The 20,897-nt window shown below is 44.8% G+C and overlaps 1 protein-coding gene across 1 annotated transcript in view; it reads left to right on the top strand.

Annotated features, from left to right (window-relative positions):
* szt2 (SZT2 subunit of KICSTOR complex) overlaps positions 1-20,897 on the top strand; it is a 152,784-nt gene that overhangs the window by 97,566 nt on the left and 34,321 nt on the right. Inside the window, exons 63-68 of the mRNA XM_062997134.1 lie at positions 5,928-6,053; positions 10,261-10,454; positions 12,381-12,486; positions 13,430-13,510; positions 16,767-16,841; positions 18,637-18,693. Of these exons, the coding sequence (XP_062853204.1) occupies positions 5,928-6,053; positions 10,261-10,454; positions 12,381-12,486; positions 13,430-13,510; positions 16,767-16,841; positions 18,637-18,693 (639 nt within the window). The remainder of the gene's footprint in view (positions 1-5,927; positions 6,054-10,260; positions 10,455-12,380; positions 12,487-13,429; positions 13,511-16,766; positions 16,842-18,636; positions 18,694-20,897) is intronic.

Genomic DNA, 20,897 nt, shown 5'->3' with positions numbered 1-20,897 from the left:
GAGAACAGTGTAGGAAGAGGCGTGTACAGTGACGTGCTCTCCTCGGATGCAATCTGGTATCTCTCAGCAGCGGAAGGCAAAATTGAGTGTGCTAAATCGGGAGGAAAATACATTAAAGGGAGAAAATGCATTTAAAAAAATGATATAATAAATGGAAGCTACAATATACAGCACAGCTACCTCAATAGTTAAATGTAAACCTAGAACATCTAGCGAAACACGTCTGCGTATAGACACCCCCCGCGTCCACAGAATTGGTTGGGAGTTTTCCAAACTCGGTTACCTGAGTCGTGTTTTCAGCTGCTTATACTTTGACATCTTGGACATTTTGACTAAGCGATTGCAAACTGAATTGCCGTAGGATTGCTAGGACGCCTCATAGTGTAAATTAACCAGTAAACGTGACACTTGAACACTACACGAATGAAAAACGTTGCATTTTACACAGGAAAAGGCTCATTTCACAGACTGTGATGTGATTTTCACAGCCGCAAGTTAGGTAAGGCCTTACAGATAGGGGTTGAGCATTGAGCAAAGGGGTATGTGCTTTATCTCCGCCTCTGTGAAACGATGCTCTCTGTTCGTGCTTCCCTGATGATAGTTCCTGCTAGAGATGGAAGAGAAACACTGTTGTGGTGTTTAACTGTATGACGTATTTTGCAGATACATTCTACATTGTTTTAAGCTCCAGGATGGTACAGCGGCGGTGCTTTCGCTGCAAATAGACAGCAGCGATTACACAGAACAAACACATTTTTCTTGCCATATTGACTGCACAGACAGTGATGGACTACACTGACTACACAGGGATTAATTGTATAGACAAGCAATATCCTTCCAGATTTTTTATGTTTAGCTGGAACACATCTGACTTGTGGTCACAATGATTTCTCTGTAGATACTAGCTGGTGAAGTACGCTGTACTGCCATGGCATTTTCTTGCCATTAGTGAAACTATGACAACCAAAAATAAGCTGAAGTTCATAAATGAGTTCAGATCAGCAATTTGTGTGAAAAGAGGTGATAGTTGTTGTTGGTGTGAACAGCAAGAGTCAGGTGGTGACGAGTAATGATTATATATATATATACTGTATATATTTACACAGATCAGCCACAACATTAAAACCATCTCTTTGTTTCTACACTCATTCATTTTATCAGCTCCACTTACCATATAGAAGCACTTTGTAGTTCTACAATTACTGACTGTAGTCCATCTGTTTCTCTACATACTTTTTTAATCTGCTTTCACCCTGTTCTTCAATGGTCAGGACCCCCACATGACCCCCACAGAGCAGGTATTATTTAGGTGGTGGATCATTCTCAGCACTGCAGTGACACTGACATGGTGGTGGTGTGTTAGTGTGTGTTGTGCTGGTATGAGTGGATCAGACACAGCAGCGCTGCTGGAGTTTTTAAACACCTCACTATCACTGCTGGACTGAGAATAGTCCACTGACCAAAAACATCCAGCCAACAGCGCCCTGTGGGCAGCGTCCTGTGATGACTGATGAAGGTATAGAAGATGACCAACTCAAACAGCAGCAATAGATGAGCGATTGTCTCTGACTTAACATCTACAAGGTGGACCAACTAGGTAGGAGTGCCTAATAGAGTGGACAGTGAGTGGACACGTATTTAAAAACTCCAGCAGCGCTGACCAGCACAACACACACTAACACACCACCACCATGTCAGTGTCACTGCAGTGCTGAGAATGATCCACCACCTAAATAATACCTACTCTGTGGTGGTCCTTTGGTGGTCCTGACCATTGAAGGACAGGGTGAAAGGGGGCTAAAAAGGTATGTAGAGAAACAGATGGACTACAGTCAGTAATTGTAGAACTACAAAGTGCTTCTATATGGTAAGTGGAGCTGATAAAATGGACAGTGTGTGTAGAAACAAGGGGGTGGTTTTAATGTTATGGCTGATCAGTGTGTATATATATATATATATAAATAGGCCCCCTCTTCCAAAACACTGAGGCGTCACATGACCCCTTGCTGTTCAAGAGAGATTTCGACAAGGAAATGTCTATCATTGTCATTTAGTTAACATGTAATTGTAGCTACACCTGACTCCATAACACAGTCACTTGCCACACAGAGTCACACGGGTCAGAATCACATACAGAGAGCCACACACTTCTCTGTTATTCTTATTTACCGTCTCTGTGCAGGTTCCCTTACATACCAGCAGAGGGCGCAAATGCAGCAATGATGACCAATCCATTCAACTAATCATGCCAATAGACCGAGCCAATCGTTCTGTGTAGGCACCCAACCGTTCGATAGCACAGCTGAGATTCGGGCAGCAGAGCCACCCAAGCATCCACATCGATGAATTTTACTAATCATTTTATAATTAATTTTGAGGCCTTGATTACAATTAAAATGACTAAATGTCATCCAGCACTAACTGATCTGCACCGGGCTGATCTAGATTTGTAGACGTCCTTGACAGCTACACTGTTTCCGTGATGGTTGGGTTTTAGTCCGGCAGCTGATGGACACTAAACTGTGTCATCGCTCCCTGTGGAAGTATTTCTGCTGAGCTCTGGATCCCAGCGCTGGAGCTTTACTGATGGACAAGTTATGTCAGCGTTTCACGACTCGTGTGAACCACAGGAGGCTAATGTTCCATTAGCTCTGGAAAAAACACTGTACGAAAGGCTTCATCCTGTTCTAGCACACCTGGGACAACATGCTCGGTGATTATTGGGCTGTTACAGGGGAGTTATGGTCAGTGAAACAAGGTCTCCTGCACTTTTACTATGGGCATTAAGAATGTATTTTACCATCTAAAGTCAGATGGTTTAATATACTAAGATATTATAAGCTCAGTTGATTGGATGCTAGGTGACACCTACACTCTTTGAGTACTTGTTGGAAGGTAAATTTTCTACACAACCAGACTTCTGGTTCCAGATCTTAAGCTAAATAAGTGTTACAATCATCCAGTGATTCTCAAACCTGCTTTAACGTACATGTTTCTTAGGGCGCATTCACAAGAGAAGCGACAAAACCGCTTTTGCGCTGGCTGTGCCGTTGTTTCCTATAAAGTGTAACAGTGCTGCTTAGCTTGCCTCTTGCTGCTGACCTTTTCAAAGCTCTTCCAATGAGACAAACTGTTTGATATGACGCGGTAAAAAAGACTCAGGCCGTACAAACAACTCTTTTTGAACCATGAACAAAGCTTAACGTGACTTATTGTATTAAAACAATGAATGAGGGCGGCATGGTGGCTAAGTGGGTAGCACTGTCGCCTCACAGCAAGAAGGTCCTGGGTTCGATCTCCAGGTGGGGCGGTCCGGGTCCTTTCTGTGTGGAGTCTGCATGTTCTCCCCGTGTCCGTGTGGGTTTCCTCCGGGTGCTCCAGGTTTCCTCCCACAGTCCAAAAACATGCAAGTGAGGTGAATTGGAGACACTAAATTGTCCATGATTGTGTTTGATATTAAACTTGTGTGAACTGATGAACTGATGTGTAATGAGTAACTATCGTTCCTGTCATGAATGTGACCAAAAGTGTAAAACATGACGTTAAAATCCTAATAAACAAACAAACAGTAAAACAAGGAGTGAGGAATTTCATTAGTGGAGAGAACTTATGAGCAGTAATAATGAAAAGAAGTTTAGTGCCCCTGTGTTGTTCTTTTAATACATTAAACCACATTTAACTCTCAGAGAAGCTGATTCTCTTTCTCAGAACCTCGAGCTGTAACACAAGTTTAAAAGTGAAACAGTGAGGAAAATCCAGATAAACACAGATACATGTGGAGCTTTCAGACTGGATTTGATGGTTATTCCACACAAATGCAGATTCATCTCATATTCACACTTTGATGTTGTTTTACCGCACCGCTTAAGCCGAGCGCTGAACAAAGTGGCAGTTTGTGCCCCTACAGGTGTATGTAAACTTTTAGCCATTCATTGAAATGGGATGTCCAGCAAGCTTATCATGTGGTGGCCAAATACTTTTGGCCACATAGTGTAATTATGCAAAAGTACACCAGTGACACCAGTGAAAACAGCTCAGAAAGAACCAGATCCAACAGTAAGCCTATTTCTCAGGTCCCACTGTATGGATATTTAAAAATAGGCTTACTGTTGGATCTGGTTCTACTGGTGTACTTTTGCATGATTACACTATATGGCCAGAAGTATTTGGACACCCGACCATGACTTTGCCAAACGTCCCATTACAAAAACATATGCTGTTACAACAGAGTGACCTCTATGTGATCTTTTCAGCTATAACAGCAGCCACTCTTCTAAGAAAGCTTCTCACAAGACTTTTAAGGATGTCTATGGGAATTTGGGGTCATTTGTATGGCTGGGCACTGATGTTGTACAAGAAAGCCTCAGTTGATGTTCCAGTTCATTCCAAAGTTGTTTATTGGGGCTGAGGTCAGAACTCTGCAGTGGTAGCTCAGTGGTTAAGGTACTGGACTAGTGATCGGGAGGTTGCCGGTTCAAGCCCCACCACCACCACCAAGTTGCCACTGTTGGGCCCTTGAGCAAGGCCCTTAACCCTCAATTGCTTAGACAATATACTGTCACTTCACTGTAAGTCGCTTTGGATAAAAGCGTCTAATAAATGCCGAAAATGTAAATGTACTCTGTGCAGGACACTGGAGTTTCTTTAAACCGAGCTTTTCCTCCTCTAGGACCTTCCCTAAACTGTTGCTGCATAGTTTACATTTACATTTTCGGCATTTAGCAGACGCTTTTATCCAAAGCGACTTACAGTACTGTGACAGTATATCATCTAATCAATTGAGGGTTAAGGGCCTTGCTCAAGGGCCCAACAGCAGCAACCTGGCAGTGGTGGGACCAGCTTGAACCAGCGACCTTCTGATTACTAGTCCAGTACCTTAACCGCTAGGCTACAACTGCCTACAAGGCTACAGCTGATTTATTACACCTGTTAGCAACTGTTGTGGCTGAAACACATACAGTCAATAATTAGAAAGTGTGTCCTAATACTTTTGATCTCAAAGTGTACTTATGCGTAACAGGACCACTGGGCTTCACTGCAAGTCTTGGTGTCTCTGAGATGGACCTCCTCTGTTAGTCAGTGTCTCAGCACAGCAGCTGCAGTTTTATGTACTGGATTGTTCACATAAAGCCCTAAAACGATGAATTAGCAAAATCCACTCCAGCACCAGTTCGCTCCACACGGGCCTGGAACTCGTTCTCAGCCAATTGGCAGGGCTTAAAATGCTCACCTGACCTCCTGTCGTTTTTAATGAGGTAACACATGAGCTGTTCCTCAGCTGGCAGACAGACACGTAAAGTAGGCGCATGCCACAGGAAGCGAAGAAAGCACCTCGGGGACTTTTAATAGAGAGGAAACTGCTCGTGTCTGTGCTTCAGCCGGGCTGCTCGTTAGCGTCACTCACGATTGTCCACGTCTCAGCTTAACCCAGACGTCCACCCCGCTCGGGTACGAAACATTTCAGATCAGATCAAACAGAGAGGACTTTTCAAAAGGGCGCTTAATGTGAAGCTGTGGCCAGTGGCGTGATTCGCTTTCAGCACCTCCGGGAAGGGGGGGGGGGGGTATGTTGCATGGGCGTATGTTGAAGTATGTTGCATGGGCAACATACTTCAGCTTTGCTCAGAAATAATAAGCGTTCGATTTTTCCTCCCGTTTCTCTTTTGTGGATGACAAATGCACTCGTCTCACGAGGCTTGTTGTGATTTGTGCTGAAATTACAGTTTGGAATCTACAATAAATTTATGAGAACTTTTGTAAAAGGTCCAAATTATTTAGTCTAAAAAAAACAACTGCAGTGATAAATAAAATCCCAAGACTGCCATGACTGTGATGTGTGTGTGTGTGTGTGTTTATATAACATTTCTTTATTATGTGTGTGTGTGTGTGTGTGTGTGTGTGTGTGTGTGTGTGTGTGTGTGTGTTAGGCAGCGGATCTGGATGCTCTGAAGCAGTCGTCTCGGTTGGTTCATTACTGCGCCACTCCTCTGCTCTTCGACCCGCTCTTTAGAAAGCAGATCCAGGATGAGCTCCGAGTCCAGCCGCAAATGAAGGTCTCTCGCTTCTGCTCTCTCTCTCTCTCTCACACACACACTCTCACTCTCTCTCTCTCTCTCTCTCACTCTCTCACACACACACACACACACACACACACACACACTCTCTCTCTCTCTCTTTACCTCTCTCTTCTTTTATTTTTGTTTGTTTATTTCATTTCCTAGTTCATATACCTTCAGTAAATGATTCATCCTGGTCAGGATTGTGGTTGGTCAGCCAACTTCCAGAAGCACTGGGCATGGGGAAGAAACACACACACACACACACATGAAACAGGGCATCAGATCAGATCCAGGATGAGCTCCGAGTCCAGCCGCAAATGAAGATCCCTCGCTTCTGCTCTTTCTCTCTCTCTCACTCTCTCTCACACACACACACACACACACACACACACACACACACACACACTCTCTCTCTCTTTACCTCTCTCTTCTTTTATTTTTGTTTGTTTATTTCATTTCCTAGTTCATATACCTTCAGTAAATGATTCATCCTGGTCAGGATTGTGGTTGGTCAGCCAACTTCCAGAAGCACTGGGCACAGGGCACAAACACACACACACACACACACACACACACACACACTCTCTCTCTCTCTCTTTACCTCTCTCTTCTTTTATTTTTGTTTGTTTATTTCATTTCCTAGTTCATATACCTTCAGTAAATGATTCATCCTGGTCAGGATTGTGGTTGGTCAGCCAACTTCCAGAAGCACTGGGCATGGGGAAGAAACACACACACACACACACTCTCTCTCTTTACCTCTCTCTTCTTTTATTTTTGTTTGTTTATTTCCTAGTTCATATACCTTCAGTAAATGATTCATCCTGGTCAGGATTGTGGTTGGTCAGCCAACATCCAGAAACACTGGGCACAGGGCACAAACACACATACATGAAACAGGGCCCAAGTTCATTGCTGTCAGATACTCACATACTTAAACCACGAAGTAGCCGAGGGTTGAACCCGTGTCTGCTGGACCCTTGTTGCTATGAAGCACCCACCTCATCCATCCTACTACAGTTGCTGTCTTTTTCCCATCTTGACTGTCTGTTTCCTTTATTTCCTCTGTATGTCTTACTGCTTCTCTCTATAGTTCTAACATCTTTTGTTGTTGACTGTGAATCTGTCTGAAAACCTGGTGATCTCTCTATATCTATTTGCTCTCGAGAAGAGGGCGTGTCTAAATTCATAGATTCTATAAGATGCTGCCTACTGAGGTGCCTTAATTCTGAGTGATAATCTGACCGAATAATGAGGGAGCGTCCGATGCTTCCTTAGCAGTGAAGGCAATCCCAGCATTCAGTTACTACATGGCAGATGAATACGGCGCAACTAACAGAGTTCTTTTCAAATGTAAATAAATTCTCAGTGATGTTTAATTTGTATAAAGGTTCACAAGTGTCGTTTATGTGCAAATTCGGGCGCATCAGTGACAATTTAACTGTGTTCGGTACACGGAGGGAGACGTTAGCTGGCGTGCTAGCGGGTTGTGCCACCTCAGTCCGTTGGTTTGAATGGTCTGGGGCTAACTGTGTTAGCTTAATAAGCTAAAACTGTGGTGACGTAATTGCTGTATAAGCAGTGCGTCTGAATAATCTGCCTTATAAGTTCATCGTCGTATTCGAATTCTCTCTACTGAGGCAGCTGATCAGGTAGGCAGGAGGCAGCAAGGCAGCTCACTAGGTTTTCAGACAGACCCATATTTATTTTGTGTCTCATTTTCCCGCTCTGTATCATGCATGTCTGTGTTGGAGGGTTGTCCTGAAATGCTCATTGACTCTGCATATCCAATTTCTGCCCTGCTAGAGCATCTTTGTTCAGACGCTGTTTCTGTGAAATGAAAACATCCAGGAGCAACAACAGCTCAGCCATGAAGTCACATCAACCCAAGAAATGGGGTCGCTTGGTGTGAAAGAACATAATCACTTTTTTCTGGGTGCAACACAAACTTTTACATTTCAGATTTCTCCTGGAGGCAACATCAGCACTAGAACTGTAGATCAGGAGCGTGATGGATCAGGTTTACATGATGGGACTCAGTGGATAAGATACTCAGCTGGTGATCGTTGATTAAATTCTGCCAAGCTGCCAGTCTTGAGTTCCTGTTTGTTTGTTTGTTTGTTTATTAGGATTTTAACGTCATGTTTTATACTTTGGTTACATTCAAGTCAAATTCAAGTCAAGTCAAATTTATTTATATAGCACTTTTTACAATAGACATTGTCTCAAAGCAACTTTACAAAATCCAGGACCAACAGATACAAAAACCCCTGTTGAGCAAGCCGAGGGCGACGGTAGCAAGGAAAAACTCCCTTAAAATTACAGGAAGAAAGCTTGAGAGGAACCGGACTCAGCAGGGACCCCCGTCCTCTTTGGGTGGCCTGGAGGATACTTGAAATAAATAAGATTTACACAAATCATACAAACACAAAATGAACATTCATGACAGGAACGGTAGTTACTCATTACACAAGATTAATCACTTCTCAAGGTCATATTGAACAGTCATGGACAATTTAGTGTCTCCAACTCACCTCACTTGCACGTCTTTGGACTGTGGGAGAAAACCGGAGCTCCCGGGGGAAACCCACTCGGACACGGGGAGAACATGCAAACTCCACACAGAATAGACCCGGACCGCCCCCCTGGGGATCGAACCCAGGACCTTCTTGCTGTGAGGCGACAGTGCTACCCACTTAGCCACCATGCCAGTTCCTGAGATTGTCTGAACTGTGTGTTGGGTTGGATCAAAGTGTTTACTGGAGTGGTGTAGCACAGGGTTTTTCAAACTTTTTTGTTCAAGAGAGCCACATTTTGTTTATGATTATTCCCCCCCCCCTTTTTTCTCCCCCTTTAGCGCATCCAATTGTTCAGTTTGCATCGTGCTTCCTCTCTGTCTATGCCGAACCCTGCCCTGACCGAGGAGATCGAAGCTAACCCATATCCCCTCCGAAACATGAGCATCAGCCGGATGCATTTTTGCCACCCACACATTGATGAGTGTTGCGCCACCTAGCGTTGCATGCGGAGAGACACACCCTAAGGGCACTCTTCCTCATCTCTGTGCAGGCGCCTCCAATCAGCCGGCAGAGGTCGTAATCGCATTCTGACAGAGAGAGACCCACATCCGGTTCTTTGTCCCGCCCCCCAACTGAGCAACCGGCCAATCGTTGCTCATACAGCCACTCGGCCTGGAACCGGTAAGGCAGAGCTGGATTCGATACGATGTACTCAGAATCCAGCTCTGGTTGCAGCGTGTGTTAATAAATAACAAACGAAATATACTTAATAAAAAAATGGTGTTAATTTGGTCCCACTTATGTGACTTTTAAAGCCTCCACAAGGACATGGACAAGTTCATTTTGTGTTTACGTGCCTGTTAAAATGTATTTATTTATTATTTTTTTCTCTGCAACCCATATATACTGGCTCTTGGAAAACCCTGGTGTAAAGAACACTGCAAAGAAATGACTTTTTTCATGTTTCTGGACCAACTTTTTTGTATTAAAAAAAAAAACAAAAAAAACATGTTGAATTTGATTCTTACTACACAATTTAAAAAATTGGGACGGGGCAAAATGCACATGAAAAGTTTATAGAATATAATCCACAAGGCCCAAAATGGGGTGTGGTTAATACTTGATAGCCAATCAGTTAAAAAAAAAAGAACAGTTCTCAATTTAAGTTTGCCACTAATTTAGGTCTTTTCCCGTCTACTGTACATAATATTGTGAAAAGATTGGGCTAATCCAGAGAAATCTCTGTAGGGTGAGTTTAGGGCTGGTAACCACTGTTTAATGTATATATGTTATATGTACTGTCTAATGTGATAAATATAGCCACGTGTGCTCAGGAGTACTTCAGAGAACTGTTGTCACTTAACACAGTCTGACACTGCATTACACAAAGAGCACAGAAACATCACAAGACACGTCTTGTCATTAAGGCGACACCTTTGCTGAAATCTTTTCAAGGAAGCCTGTGGTTATTTCAGCAGGACAGTGCCACGCCTTATCCTTACCTTGTTATGGTGGACAGAAAATGAAGTTCCCCAAACTGTTACTGCATATTAATTATTTTCTATAATTGATATTATACACCTGTTAGCACTGGTTGTGTCTAAAATACCATAACTCATTAATTAAGAGGGGTGTCCACAAACTTTTGACCCGTCTCTTTCTCTCTCTTTTTTTTTTGACAGAAGCGGCATCGCTCCAACGACTCGGCGGCATCAGGGCGCGACCGCAGTCACAGCACAGACTCGGCCGAGCTGCTCCCTGTCCGCTGTAAGGAGGAGCAGGAGATCTGCAGCGCCTTCATGCAGCAGTATGTGCAGTACCTACAGAGCCTGGGCTTCATCCTGGTGCAGGTCCGACCCCCTTCACCCGCACGCAGGTATGCACAAACACTGCCACGCCCTTCACCAAAAAATACACTCGCTCTGATGAAGGAGCTAAAACTGACAACTCACAAACGGGATGTCTCCTTTAGTGGGACTGGCCACACCCAGCTCCTGTACTGAGACTGGCAGGTACAGAGACCACACCCAGTTTTTTTTTTTACTGAGATTGATGGGTACAGAGCCCACACCCAGCTTTCACTTTGCCTGGGAGGTACAGAGGCCACACCCAGTCAGCTCCTTTACTAAGACTGGCTGGTTCTTTCGCTGAGCCACACCCAGTTCCTTCACTAAGACTGAGAGGTACAAAGGCCACACCCAGTTTCTTTACTGAGACTGAGAGGTACAGAGACCACACCCAGCCAACTCCTTCAGTGAGACTGGCAGGTACAGGGGCCACACCCAGTTTCTTCGCTGAGACTGGCAGGTAAAGAGGCCGCACCCAGCCAGCTTTTCTTAGACTGGCCCAAAGGTACAAATGCCACACCAGCTTATTCACTGAGACTGACAGGTAGTGAGGCCACACCCAGTTTCTTTACTGAGACTGACAAGTACAGAGGCCACACCCAGTCAGCTCCTTCATTGAGACTGGCAGGTACAAAGGCCACACCCAGTTTTTTTTTTTACTAACACGGACGGGTACACAATCCAGACCCAGCTCCTTTTCTTAGACTGGCAGGTACAAATGCCACACCCAGCCAGCTTTTTAACTGAGTCTGACAGGTACTGAGACAGAAGCCACACCCAGATTTCACAGAAAATGAGAGGTACTGAAGCCACACCCAGTCAGCTTCTTTACTAAGACTGACAGGCCACACCCTTTTAACTAAGTCTTACAGGTACAAAGGCCACACCCAGATTTCACTAAAACTAACAGGTACAGAGGCCGCACCCAGTCAGCTCCTTCACTAAGACTGACAGGTACAGAGGCCACACCCAGTCAGCTCCTTCACTAAGACTGACAGGTACAGAGGCCACACCCAGTCAGCTCCTTCAGTAAGACTGACAGGTACAGAGGCCACACCCAGTCAGCTCATTCAGTAAGACTGACAGGTACAGAGGCCAGACCCAGTCAGCTCCTTCACTAAGACTGACAGGTACAGAGGCCACACCCAGTCAGCTCCTTCACTAAGACTGACAGGTACAGAGGCCACACCCAGTCAGCTCCTTCACTAAGACTGACAGGTACAGAGGCCACACCCAGTCAGCTCCTTCACTAAGACTGACAGGTACAGAGGCCACACCCAGTCAGCTCCTTCACTAAGACTGACAGGTACAGAGGCCACACCCAGTCAGCTCCTTTACTAAGACTGACAGGTACAGAGGCCACACCCAGTCAGCTCCTTCACTAAGACTGACAGGTACAGAGGCCACACCCAGTCAGCTCCTTCACTAAGACTGACAGGTACAGAGGCCACACCCAGTCAGCTCCTTCACTAAGACTGACAGGTACAGAGGCCACACCCAGTCAGCTCCTTCACTAAGACTGACAGGTACAGAGGCCACACCCAGTCAGCTCCTTCACTAAGACTGACAGGTACAGAGGCCACACCAAAGATCTTCACTGAGTCTGAGATAAAGACTAGCTAAAGTTTGTAATGCATAATCACAGATATGTTCCTGATTTTGTACTTATTTTTAATTGTTCAGCAGTGAAAAGCTTTGTTCTGCCAGTTCAGTGATTTTCACACAGGCATCAGATGTGTGTAGGTGTGTGTGTGTGTAGGTGTGTGTGTGTGTGTAGGTGCGTGGGTGTGCGTTTGAACTATAATGATGGTGGATGCAGTACCAGCTGTGTGTGATTCACTCTGACCAACTGCATGAGACTTTTATTACTTACAGGGTCAACATGAGAACACACACACACACACACACATTCACACTCGTACACTCGTACACTCACCCACTGTCTGTCTGTGCAGTATTGCTCGTGCTCGGGCGGCCATGCTGAGTTCTCTGTCCATAGAGGGCAGATCTTCATTTTCTTCTTTCTCCTACAACAAGCAGAAGAGTGAGGACAGTCCTAAGGTAGGTGCACACACAGTCATACACAGTCAAAAGTTGACCAACACTTCTCTGTTCTCAGCTACACACACACATGACATGAGCTTGTAATCGACATCTCACTCAAATATCATGAACATCAGTGTGAATTTGCTCCAATGTACCCACCATTTGCAGTCTTTAGTTTTCTAACAGAGTTTTTCCCACGAGTGGCTCGGTGGGTAGCACTGTCACCCCACAGCAAGGTCGTCCTGGGTTTGATCCCCAGGCGGGGCGGTCCGGGTTCTTTCTGTGCGGAGTTTGCATGTTCTCCCCGTGTCTGTGTGGGTTTCCTCCGGGAGCTCCGGTTTCCTCTCACAGTCCAAAAACATGCAGTCAGGTTAATTGGAGACACTGAATTGCCCTATAGGTGAATGGGTGTGTGTATGTGTGTGTGTGTGTCTGCCCTGCGACGGACTGGCGCCCCGTCCAGGGTGTTACTGTGTGCCTTGCGCCCATTGAAAAGCTGGGATAGGCTCCAGGAACCTTAAATATGATTTTAAAAAAAACAAGAATACCGATAGAGTTGAATTATTTACATTTACGGCATTTAGCAGACACTAAATGGTGATTATTAGGCGGATCCCTGCCTCCTAAATTCCCTAGGAATTATTTTCTTCTCAGAGAACCTTCATTGGTCCACCACAAACCATTCAGGAGCCGCGTAAGAACATTCCAAAGGAAAAGGAGAGCTGTTCTGATAACTAAACATCTTACTGGCTGCTTTATAGTATTAACAGAATGTTGTGGGTTTCCATTATTTTGTCCAGCTGTATTTTGCACACTTGCACCTGTATATTTCTCTCAGAACATCTACAGAATACCCCCCCACACACACACACATACACACACACATCTGTAAAGCCAGTCACACATCTGTAAAGCCAGTCGCACATCTGTAGCATCGTTTTTGTGTTTTTCTCAGCAGAGCAGTGGAACGAGCACCACGGCGTATCACCTGCAGAGGGCGCTTCCCGGCGGGATCATGCTAATGGAGCTGGCCTTCCAGGTATGAGCTTGTGTGGGGTGACAGCCAGAGGATGGATTTTTTAAAAATAGGGCACCTGGGTGGCACAGCAGTCTGATAACTTGGCTCTCTACAGCCAAGTGTTGAGTTTGAGTCTAACTTTGCTGCTGCAACAGTGACTCTGATGTCTGGTCTAAGCACCAGTACAAGTGGTGGAGGAATACAGTAAGAGTAGCATGATCCTTTGTTTGTTAAGTCTTTCTATCCAAGTCTTTCTCTGTCTTATGTGCTTATCTGCGGCCAACCTCGGCCTGTGTAGGTGCTGCGCAACCCGCAAAGGTCGACCAGTGCACACTGTTTATGCATTTTCTCCCTTTTAGTGCGTCCAATTGCCCAATTGCGTCATGCTTCCTCTCCACTAATGCCGACCCCGGCTTGGATTAAGGAGAACAAAGCTAACCCACGGCCCCTCCAACACGTAGGCAGCAGCTGTATGCATTTTTGTCACCTATACTTAATGAGTGCATAATCGGATCAGCACTGTGTACGGAAGGCCACACCCTGATCAGCGCACTCTTTCCTCGTCTCTGTGCAGGCTCCAGCAGAGGTCGTAGTTGCATCAGTTGTGAGAGAGTCCGGCTTAATATCCCACCCCTATCTGAACAACAGGCCAATCGTTGTTCATGTGGCGGCTCAGCCCAGCTGGATGGCACGGGCATGTTCCAAGATGACAATGGCAGGATTCATCGGGCTCAGATTGTGAAAGTGTGCTTCAGGGAGCATGAGACATCATTATAACACATGGATTGGCCACCACAGAGTCCAGATCTGAACCCCATTGAGAATCTTTGGGATGTGCTGGAGAAGACTTTGCGCAGTGGTCCAAGTCTCCCATCATCAATACAAGATCTTGGGGAAAAATTAATGCAACTCTGGACAGAAATAAATGTTGTGACATTGCAGAAGCTTGTGGAAACGATGCCACAGCGAATGCGTGCCGTAATCAAAGCTAAAGGTGGTCCAACCTAATATTAGAGTGTGTGACCTTTTTTTGGCCAGGCAGTGTATATTATATAAATATATACAGTGTATCACAAAAGTGAGTACACCCCTCACATTTCTGCAGATATTTAAGTATATCTTTTCATGGGACAACACTGACAAAATGACACTTTGACACAATGAAAAGTAGTCTGTGTGCAGCTTATATAACAGTGTAAATTTATTCTTCCCTCAAAATAACTCAATATACAGCCATTAATGTCTAAACCACCGGCAACAAAAGTGAGTACACCCCTAAGAGACTACACCCCTAAATGTCCAAATTGAGCACTGCTTGTCATTTTCCCTCCAAAATGTCATGTGATTTGTTAGTGTTACTAGGTCTCAGGTGTGCATAGGGAGCAGGTGTGTTCAATTTAGTAGTACAGCTCTCACACTCTCTCATACTGGTCACTGAAAGTTCCAACATGGCACCTCATGGCAAAGAACTCTCTGAGGATCTTAAAAGACGAATTGTTGCGCTACAAGAAGATTGCCAACACCCTGAAACTGAGCTGCAGCACAGTGGCCAAGATCATCCAGCGTTTTAAAAGAGCAGGGTCCACTCAGAACAGACCTCGCGTTGGTCGTCCAAAGAAGCTGAGTGCACGTGCTCAGCGTCACATCCAACTGCTGTCTTTGAAAGATAGGCGCAGGAGTGCTGTCAGCATTGCTGCAGAGATTGAAAAGGTGGGGGGTCAGCCTGTCAGTGCTCAGACCATACGCCGCACACTACATCAAATTGGTCTGCATGGCTGTCACCCCAGAAAGAAGCCTCTTCTGAAGTCTCTACACAAGAAAGCCCGCAAACAGTTTGCTGAAGACATGTCAACAAAGGACATGGATTACTGGAACCATGTCCTATGGTCTGATGAGACCAAGATTAATTTGTTTGGTTCAGATGGTCTCAAGCATGTGTGGCGGCAATCAGGTGAGGAGTACAAAGATAAGTGTGTCATGCCTACAGTCAAGCATGGTGGTGGGAATGCCATGGTCTGGGGCTGCATGAGTGCAGCAGGTGTTGGGGAGTTACATTTCATTGAGGGACACATGAACTCCAATAAGTACTGTGAAATACTGAAGCAGAGCATGATCCCCTCCCTCCGGAAAATGGGTCGCAGGGCAGTGTTCCAGCATGATAATGACCCCAAACACACCTCTAAGACGACCACTGCTTTATTGAAGAGGCTGAGGGTAAAGGTGATGGACTGGCCAAGCATGTCTCCAGACCTAAACCCAATAGAACATCTTTGGGGCATCCTCAAGCGGAAGGTGGAGGAGTGCAAAGTCTCGAATATCCGCCAGCTCCGTGATGTCGTCATGGAGGAGTGGAAAAGCATTCCAGTGGCAACCTGTGAAGCTCTGGTAAACTCCATGCCCAGGAGAGTTAAGGCAGTTCTGGGAAATAATGGTGGCCACACAAAATATTGACACTTCAGGAACTTTCACTAAGGGGTGTACTCACTTTTGTTGCCGGTGGTTTAGACATTAATGGCTGTATATTGAGTTATTTTGAGGGAAGAATAAATTTACACTGTTATATAAGCTGCACACAGACTACTTTTCATTGTGTCAAAGTGTCATTTTGTCAGTGTTGTCCCATGAAAAGATATACTTAAAAATCTGCAGAAATGTGAGGGGTGTACTCACTTTTGTGATACACTGTATACAGGTGTACAGTACAATGGAATTCTTGCTTTGCATGTTCCAGCTTGTTTGGAAGCTGGGATCAGAGCGTGGGGTCAGCCATCGTACGGTGCCCCTGGAGCAGACAGGGTTAAGGGCCTTGCTCAAGGACCCAACAGAGCCTGGATTTGAATCGCCAATCTACCGGTTGATAGCACAAAGCTCTACCCACTAGGCTACCACTGTCCCGTTATCAGTGTATCGCACTGCTCAAGTCGATCTGCGTCGAGTCTCGTGTTTTTGCTGCTTCTCATGTGAATGCGCCCTTACTGTGGCATATTTTCCCCCTATAATTTAATAAAGAGTGCGGTCACAGCTTCACCTTCATCACACTCCTCCTATATTTACTGGTACCCTTGTGCAGTTAGAAACAGCAGCTCATTAGGTCTGGTGTGTATTGTTCTGGATTGGTATGCGAACTGTATTGTACCGTAGGGTACCGTGCCAATGTAAAAGGGTTTTAATGTAATGTGATTATGTAAATTTCCTTCAAGCTCATTAAAAAGTCGTATTATTTTTTTAAATTCTTGCAGACCGTTTTTGGAGAACACTTGTTTTCTTTCTCTTGCAGGGTTTTTACTTCTGCGTGAAGCAGTACGCGCTGGAGTGCTCGCGGATTCCCATGGGCCAGACCGTGAATTCCCAGGTAACCACGTCTGTGTACGTCTGTCAAGTGTTTGTGTTTGAAAATTTCATAATCTGTGAACACGGTGGCACAGCTGGTAGAGTGGGTGCCGCATAGCATCACGGGTCCTGTTCCTCCCACCACATATACAGATCAACCAGAACATTAAAACCACCTCCTTGTTTCTACACTCACTGTCCATGTTATCAGCTCCACTTACCATATAGAAGTACTTTGTAGTTCTACAATTACTGACTGTAGTCCATCTGTTTCTCTGCATGCTTTGTTAGCCTCCTTTCATGCTGTTCTTCAATGGTCAGGACCCCCACAGGACCACCACAGAGCAGGTATTATTTGGGTGGTGGATCATTCTCAGCACTGCAGTGACACTGACATGGTGGTGGTGTGTTAGTGTGTGTTGTGCTGGTATGGGTGGATAAGACACAGCAGTGCTGCTGGAGTTTTTAAACACCTCACTGTCACTGCTGGACTGAGAATAGTCCACCAACAAAAATATCCAGCCAACAGCGCCCCGTGGGCAGCGTCCTGTGACCACTGATGAAGATCTAGAAGATGATCAACTCAAACTGACTTTTACATCTACAAGGTGGACCAACTAGGTAGGAGTGTCTAATAGAGTGGACAGTGAGTGGACACGGTATTTAAAAACTCCTGCAGCGCTGCTGTGTGTGATCCACTCATACCAGCACAACACACACTAACACACCACCACCATGTCAGTGTCACTGCAGTGCTGAGAATGATCCACCACCTAAATAATACCTGCTCTGTGGTGGTCCTGTGGGGGTCCTGACCATTGAAGAACAGGGTGAAAGGAGGATAACAAAGTATGCAGAGAAACAGATGGACTACAGTGTGTGAATGTGTGAGATTGGGAGAGACAGTTTAATGCACTGGGATGAGTTGGCACCGAGTTTTTTTTAGCTGGTCTCTGGCACACTGTGACTAGCCTCCTTAATTTGTTTATACTGGGCGTGTCTGCACCTCTCCTAATTCCTCTGGTTTGTCCTCTGCTGGAGTGTTTGCTTTGGACCTGGTCCAGCTCGTCTCTGAACGAGGACTAATTAAGAGTAAACGTTTTTTTTTTTTTGTGTTTGCTGAACGTCTCCAGATGTTGCACAGTGGGAGGTTCCGAGCAATCACAGCTGCTTAAAGCAAACAATTAAGTCGTTACAGTGAGGAATGTATTCTGTGTTTTGAGAGCCGAAAAAAAAAACCCTTTTTTTTTTTTTACGTCTATTTAATGTGTAAAACAGGTTCCGCGAGATGAACCAGACACTAAAATTACAGCTGCAGTTATTATCAGTATTGCAAATAATTGCTAATAATTATCAATTAGGTCTTTGGGTAATTTTTTCAGGTGTTATTTGTTCTGCCGTTCCAGGAAAATGCACAGATCAGTGTCGATTCTATCAGTGCACTCAAACTCCCTCATGCAGCAAATTACACACATTACTAATATTTATGGTGCATTATGGAACGTCAGTAGTGGTTACCTCTGGCAGCTGTAAATATTCCTTCATTTTCTCAGAACGCTTCATCCTGGGAGAAGGAAAAAGCAGGGCACCCACACAGTTTCTCATTTCTCATTTTTTAAATTGGCTCACCATTCACCTCAGTTCTTTCTGACATGACCTCTAAACCATAAGTGTGTGTGTCTGTTCTCTCATGTGAAATAGATGTGTGTTTCATTCCTTCTGTTGTGTACTGTGTGTGCTTTCTCTCGAGTGTTGTACACCGTGTGTGTGTGTGTGTGTGTGTGTGTGTGTTCCATCTCATGCCGTCTCTCCATCAGGATCCATCCCCTCGTAGCAAGCCGTTCCCCGAGGCCTCCTCACACTCAGACTCTGTGGTATGTCCCACAATCCTCAGGCTTCTTCCCTCCAACCAATCAGGCTTCAGTTCTTTCCCTTCGTTCTCCTTCCGCCTGCAGCCACGCCCCTTTCCCCCTATAGGAGTAATTTCTCCGGCTGTCTCTTCTGTTTGAGGTTCATGGTTTGCTCAGATTTGTCTTCTGGTCGTCTCTGAGGGCTCTGCGTCATCTATTCTACAATTATAGCAATGAAACGTCCTAACATCCTCTCTTTAATTCCTGCTGACATGATTATATATGACTGCATATATAAATCCTGCTTGGTTCTGCTTCACATAGAGTCATTTTTCACCTTTTATTTTTTTTTACTTTTGCATGGGGCGCTCGGGTGGCGCTAACCCACTATTGCAGAGGTTCAGGGTTCGATTCTCAGCAGTGTTATCGGTCGGTTGGGTGTCTGCACAGACACAATTGGCTGATGTGGGGGAGATGGCTGAGCTGTACTTGTCAGTGCGCTCTCATTGCCAGTCTTAAGTCTGGTTTGTAGACCAAACATTTACATTTACGCCATTTAGCAGATGCTTTTTATCCAAAACAACTTACAGTACTGTGACAGTATATTGTCTAAGCAATTGAGGGTTAAGGGCCTTGCTCAGGGGTCCAACAGTGATAACCTGGCAGTGGTTAGGCTGGAACCAGCGACCTTTCAATTACTGGCCCAGTATCTTAACTTCTAGGCTACAACTTCATAAACAGAAGCCAATAAGATTTTATTTTTTTATACTTTTGCACATGCTATGTTTTATGTTTTATTTTTATATGTTAAATTAAGTGATCAACAGACTGCAACCAACCTGGCAGTGGTTAGGCTTAAACCAGCGACCTTTCAATTACCAGCCCAGTTCTTTAACTGTTAAGGTTCACCTGACCATACGGGAGCCAAAATGAATGTATTTTTTTCATACTTTTGCACATGCTATGTTTTATGTTTTATTTATATGTTAAATTTAGTGATCAACAGACTGCAGTTTTGCTCATTGCTGCTGCAACAGACTCTCCTGCTGTCTGGTGCCAACACGAGTAGTGGAGGAACAAATAGGGCATAGTGTGACCCTCCACAGTATGGTTTTGTGAGAATCCAACATGATTTCAACATCACGTGTTGAAGGGGGTGGGTGCCAGTCTGCGACCTTCCTCGACCAGTGTGGGCGCGGTGCAAGTGGCAGAGGAGTTGAAAATGACTACAATGCAGAATGACTGTATCATTTAGTATAGAAATGATATCAAATCCAAATCAAATCAATTCTTTTACAGCACTCTGGGGGAATTTGCTTCACTCTTCCATGCAGAATTGTTTGAATTTGGCTCCATTGGAGGATTTTCCATCATTAACCTGTTTAAGGTCATGCCACAGCATCTCAATGCGATTCAAGTCAGAATTTTGACTCAGCCTCTGTTTTTTTACCTTACAGATGCCATTTTTGTTCCAGCATCTTTCTTATTGTGGAATCGTGTACATTGACCTTAACTGAGGCGAGTGAGGCCTGGATGTTTTTAGATGTTCCTCTGGGTTTTTGTGTTTCCTCTTGGATGAGTCATTGATGTATTCTTGGTAAAATCTTGGTAGGCCGAGCACTCCTGGGAAGGTTCGCCGCATTTCCAAGTTTTCTCCATTTGTGTATAATAGCTCTGAGTGTGGTTCGCTAGAGTCCCAGAGTCTTATCAATGACTTTGTAACCCTTTCCAGAATGACTTTGTTTGGCATCTCTTTAGAACCTGTCATCAGGTGCCTTTCTATATTTATATTATACGTACGTGGAGAAAAGTATTGGGACACCTACAGGAGCTTTTATGAAATCCCATTCTACCACATACCAAGCTGGAATTCAGTGAGCTCTTTAGAACAGCTGTCCCCAAACTTTTTTGCACCACAGATCAGTTTCATATAAGGTATAATTTCACAGACACTCAGGGGCAGGAGGATTTAAAATAAAATTATACAATGAGTATGATAAAAAACACAAAGTGCAAAACAATACTATTTACCAATGATGGACAATCAGTAGGAACCCTGAGCTTTTTTCACTGCAACGAGATGCTCCCACCTAGGGGTGATAGGAGACAATATCACCCGAAGTGTGTTCCTTAAGTCCAGTTTACTCCATCAATTTGTGAAGCGGGATTTTCTCCAGCGACGGCAACTAAAACAAATGCTGGAAATGTCTGGATATTCGAGGCGATCT

This window comes from Trichomycterus rosablanca, chromosome 6 (assembly GCF_030014385.1).
Source record: "Trichomycterus rosablanca isolate fTriRos1 chromosome 6, fTriRos1.hap1, whole genome shotgun sequence".
NCBI lineage: Eukaryota > Metazoa > Chordata > Actinopteri > Siluriformes > Trichomycteridae > Trichomycterus > Trichomycterus rosablanca.
The sequence above is the reverse complement of the archived record's forward strand: the minus strand, read 5'-3'. Positions and strand labels throughout refer to the sequence as shown.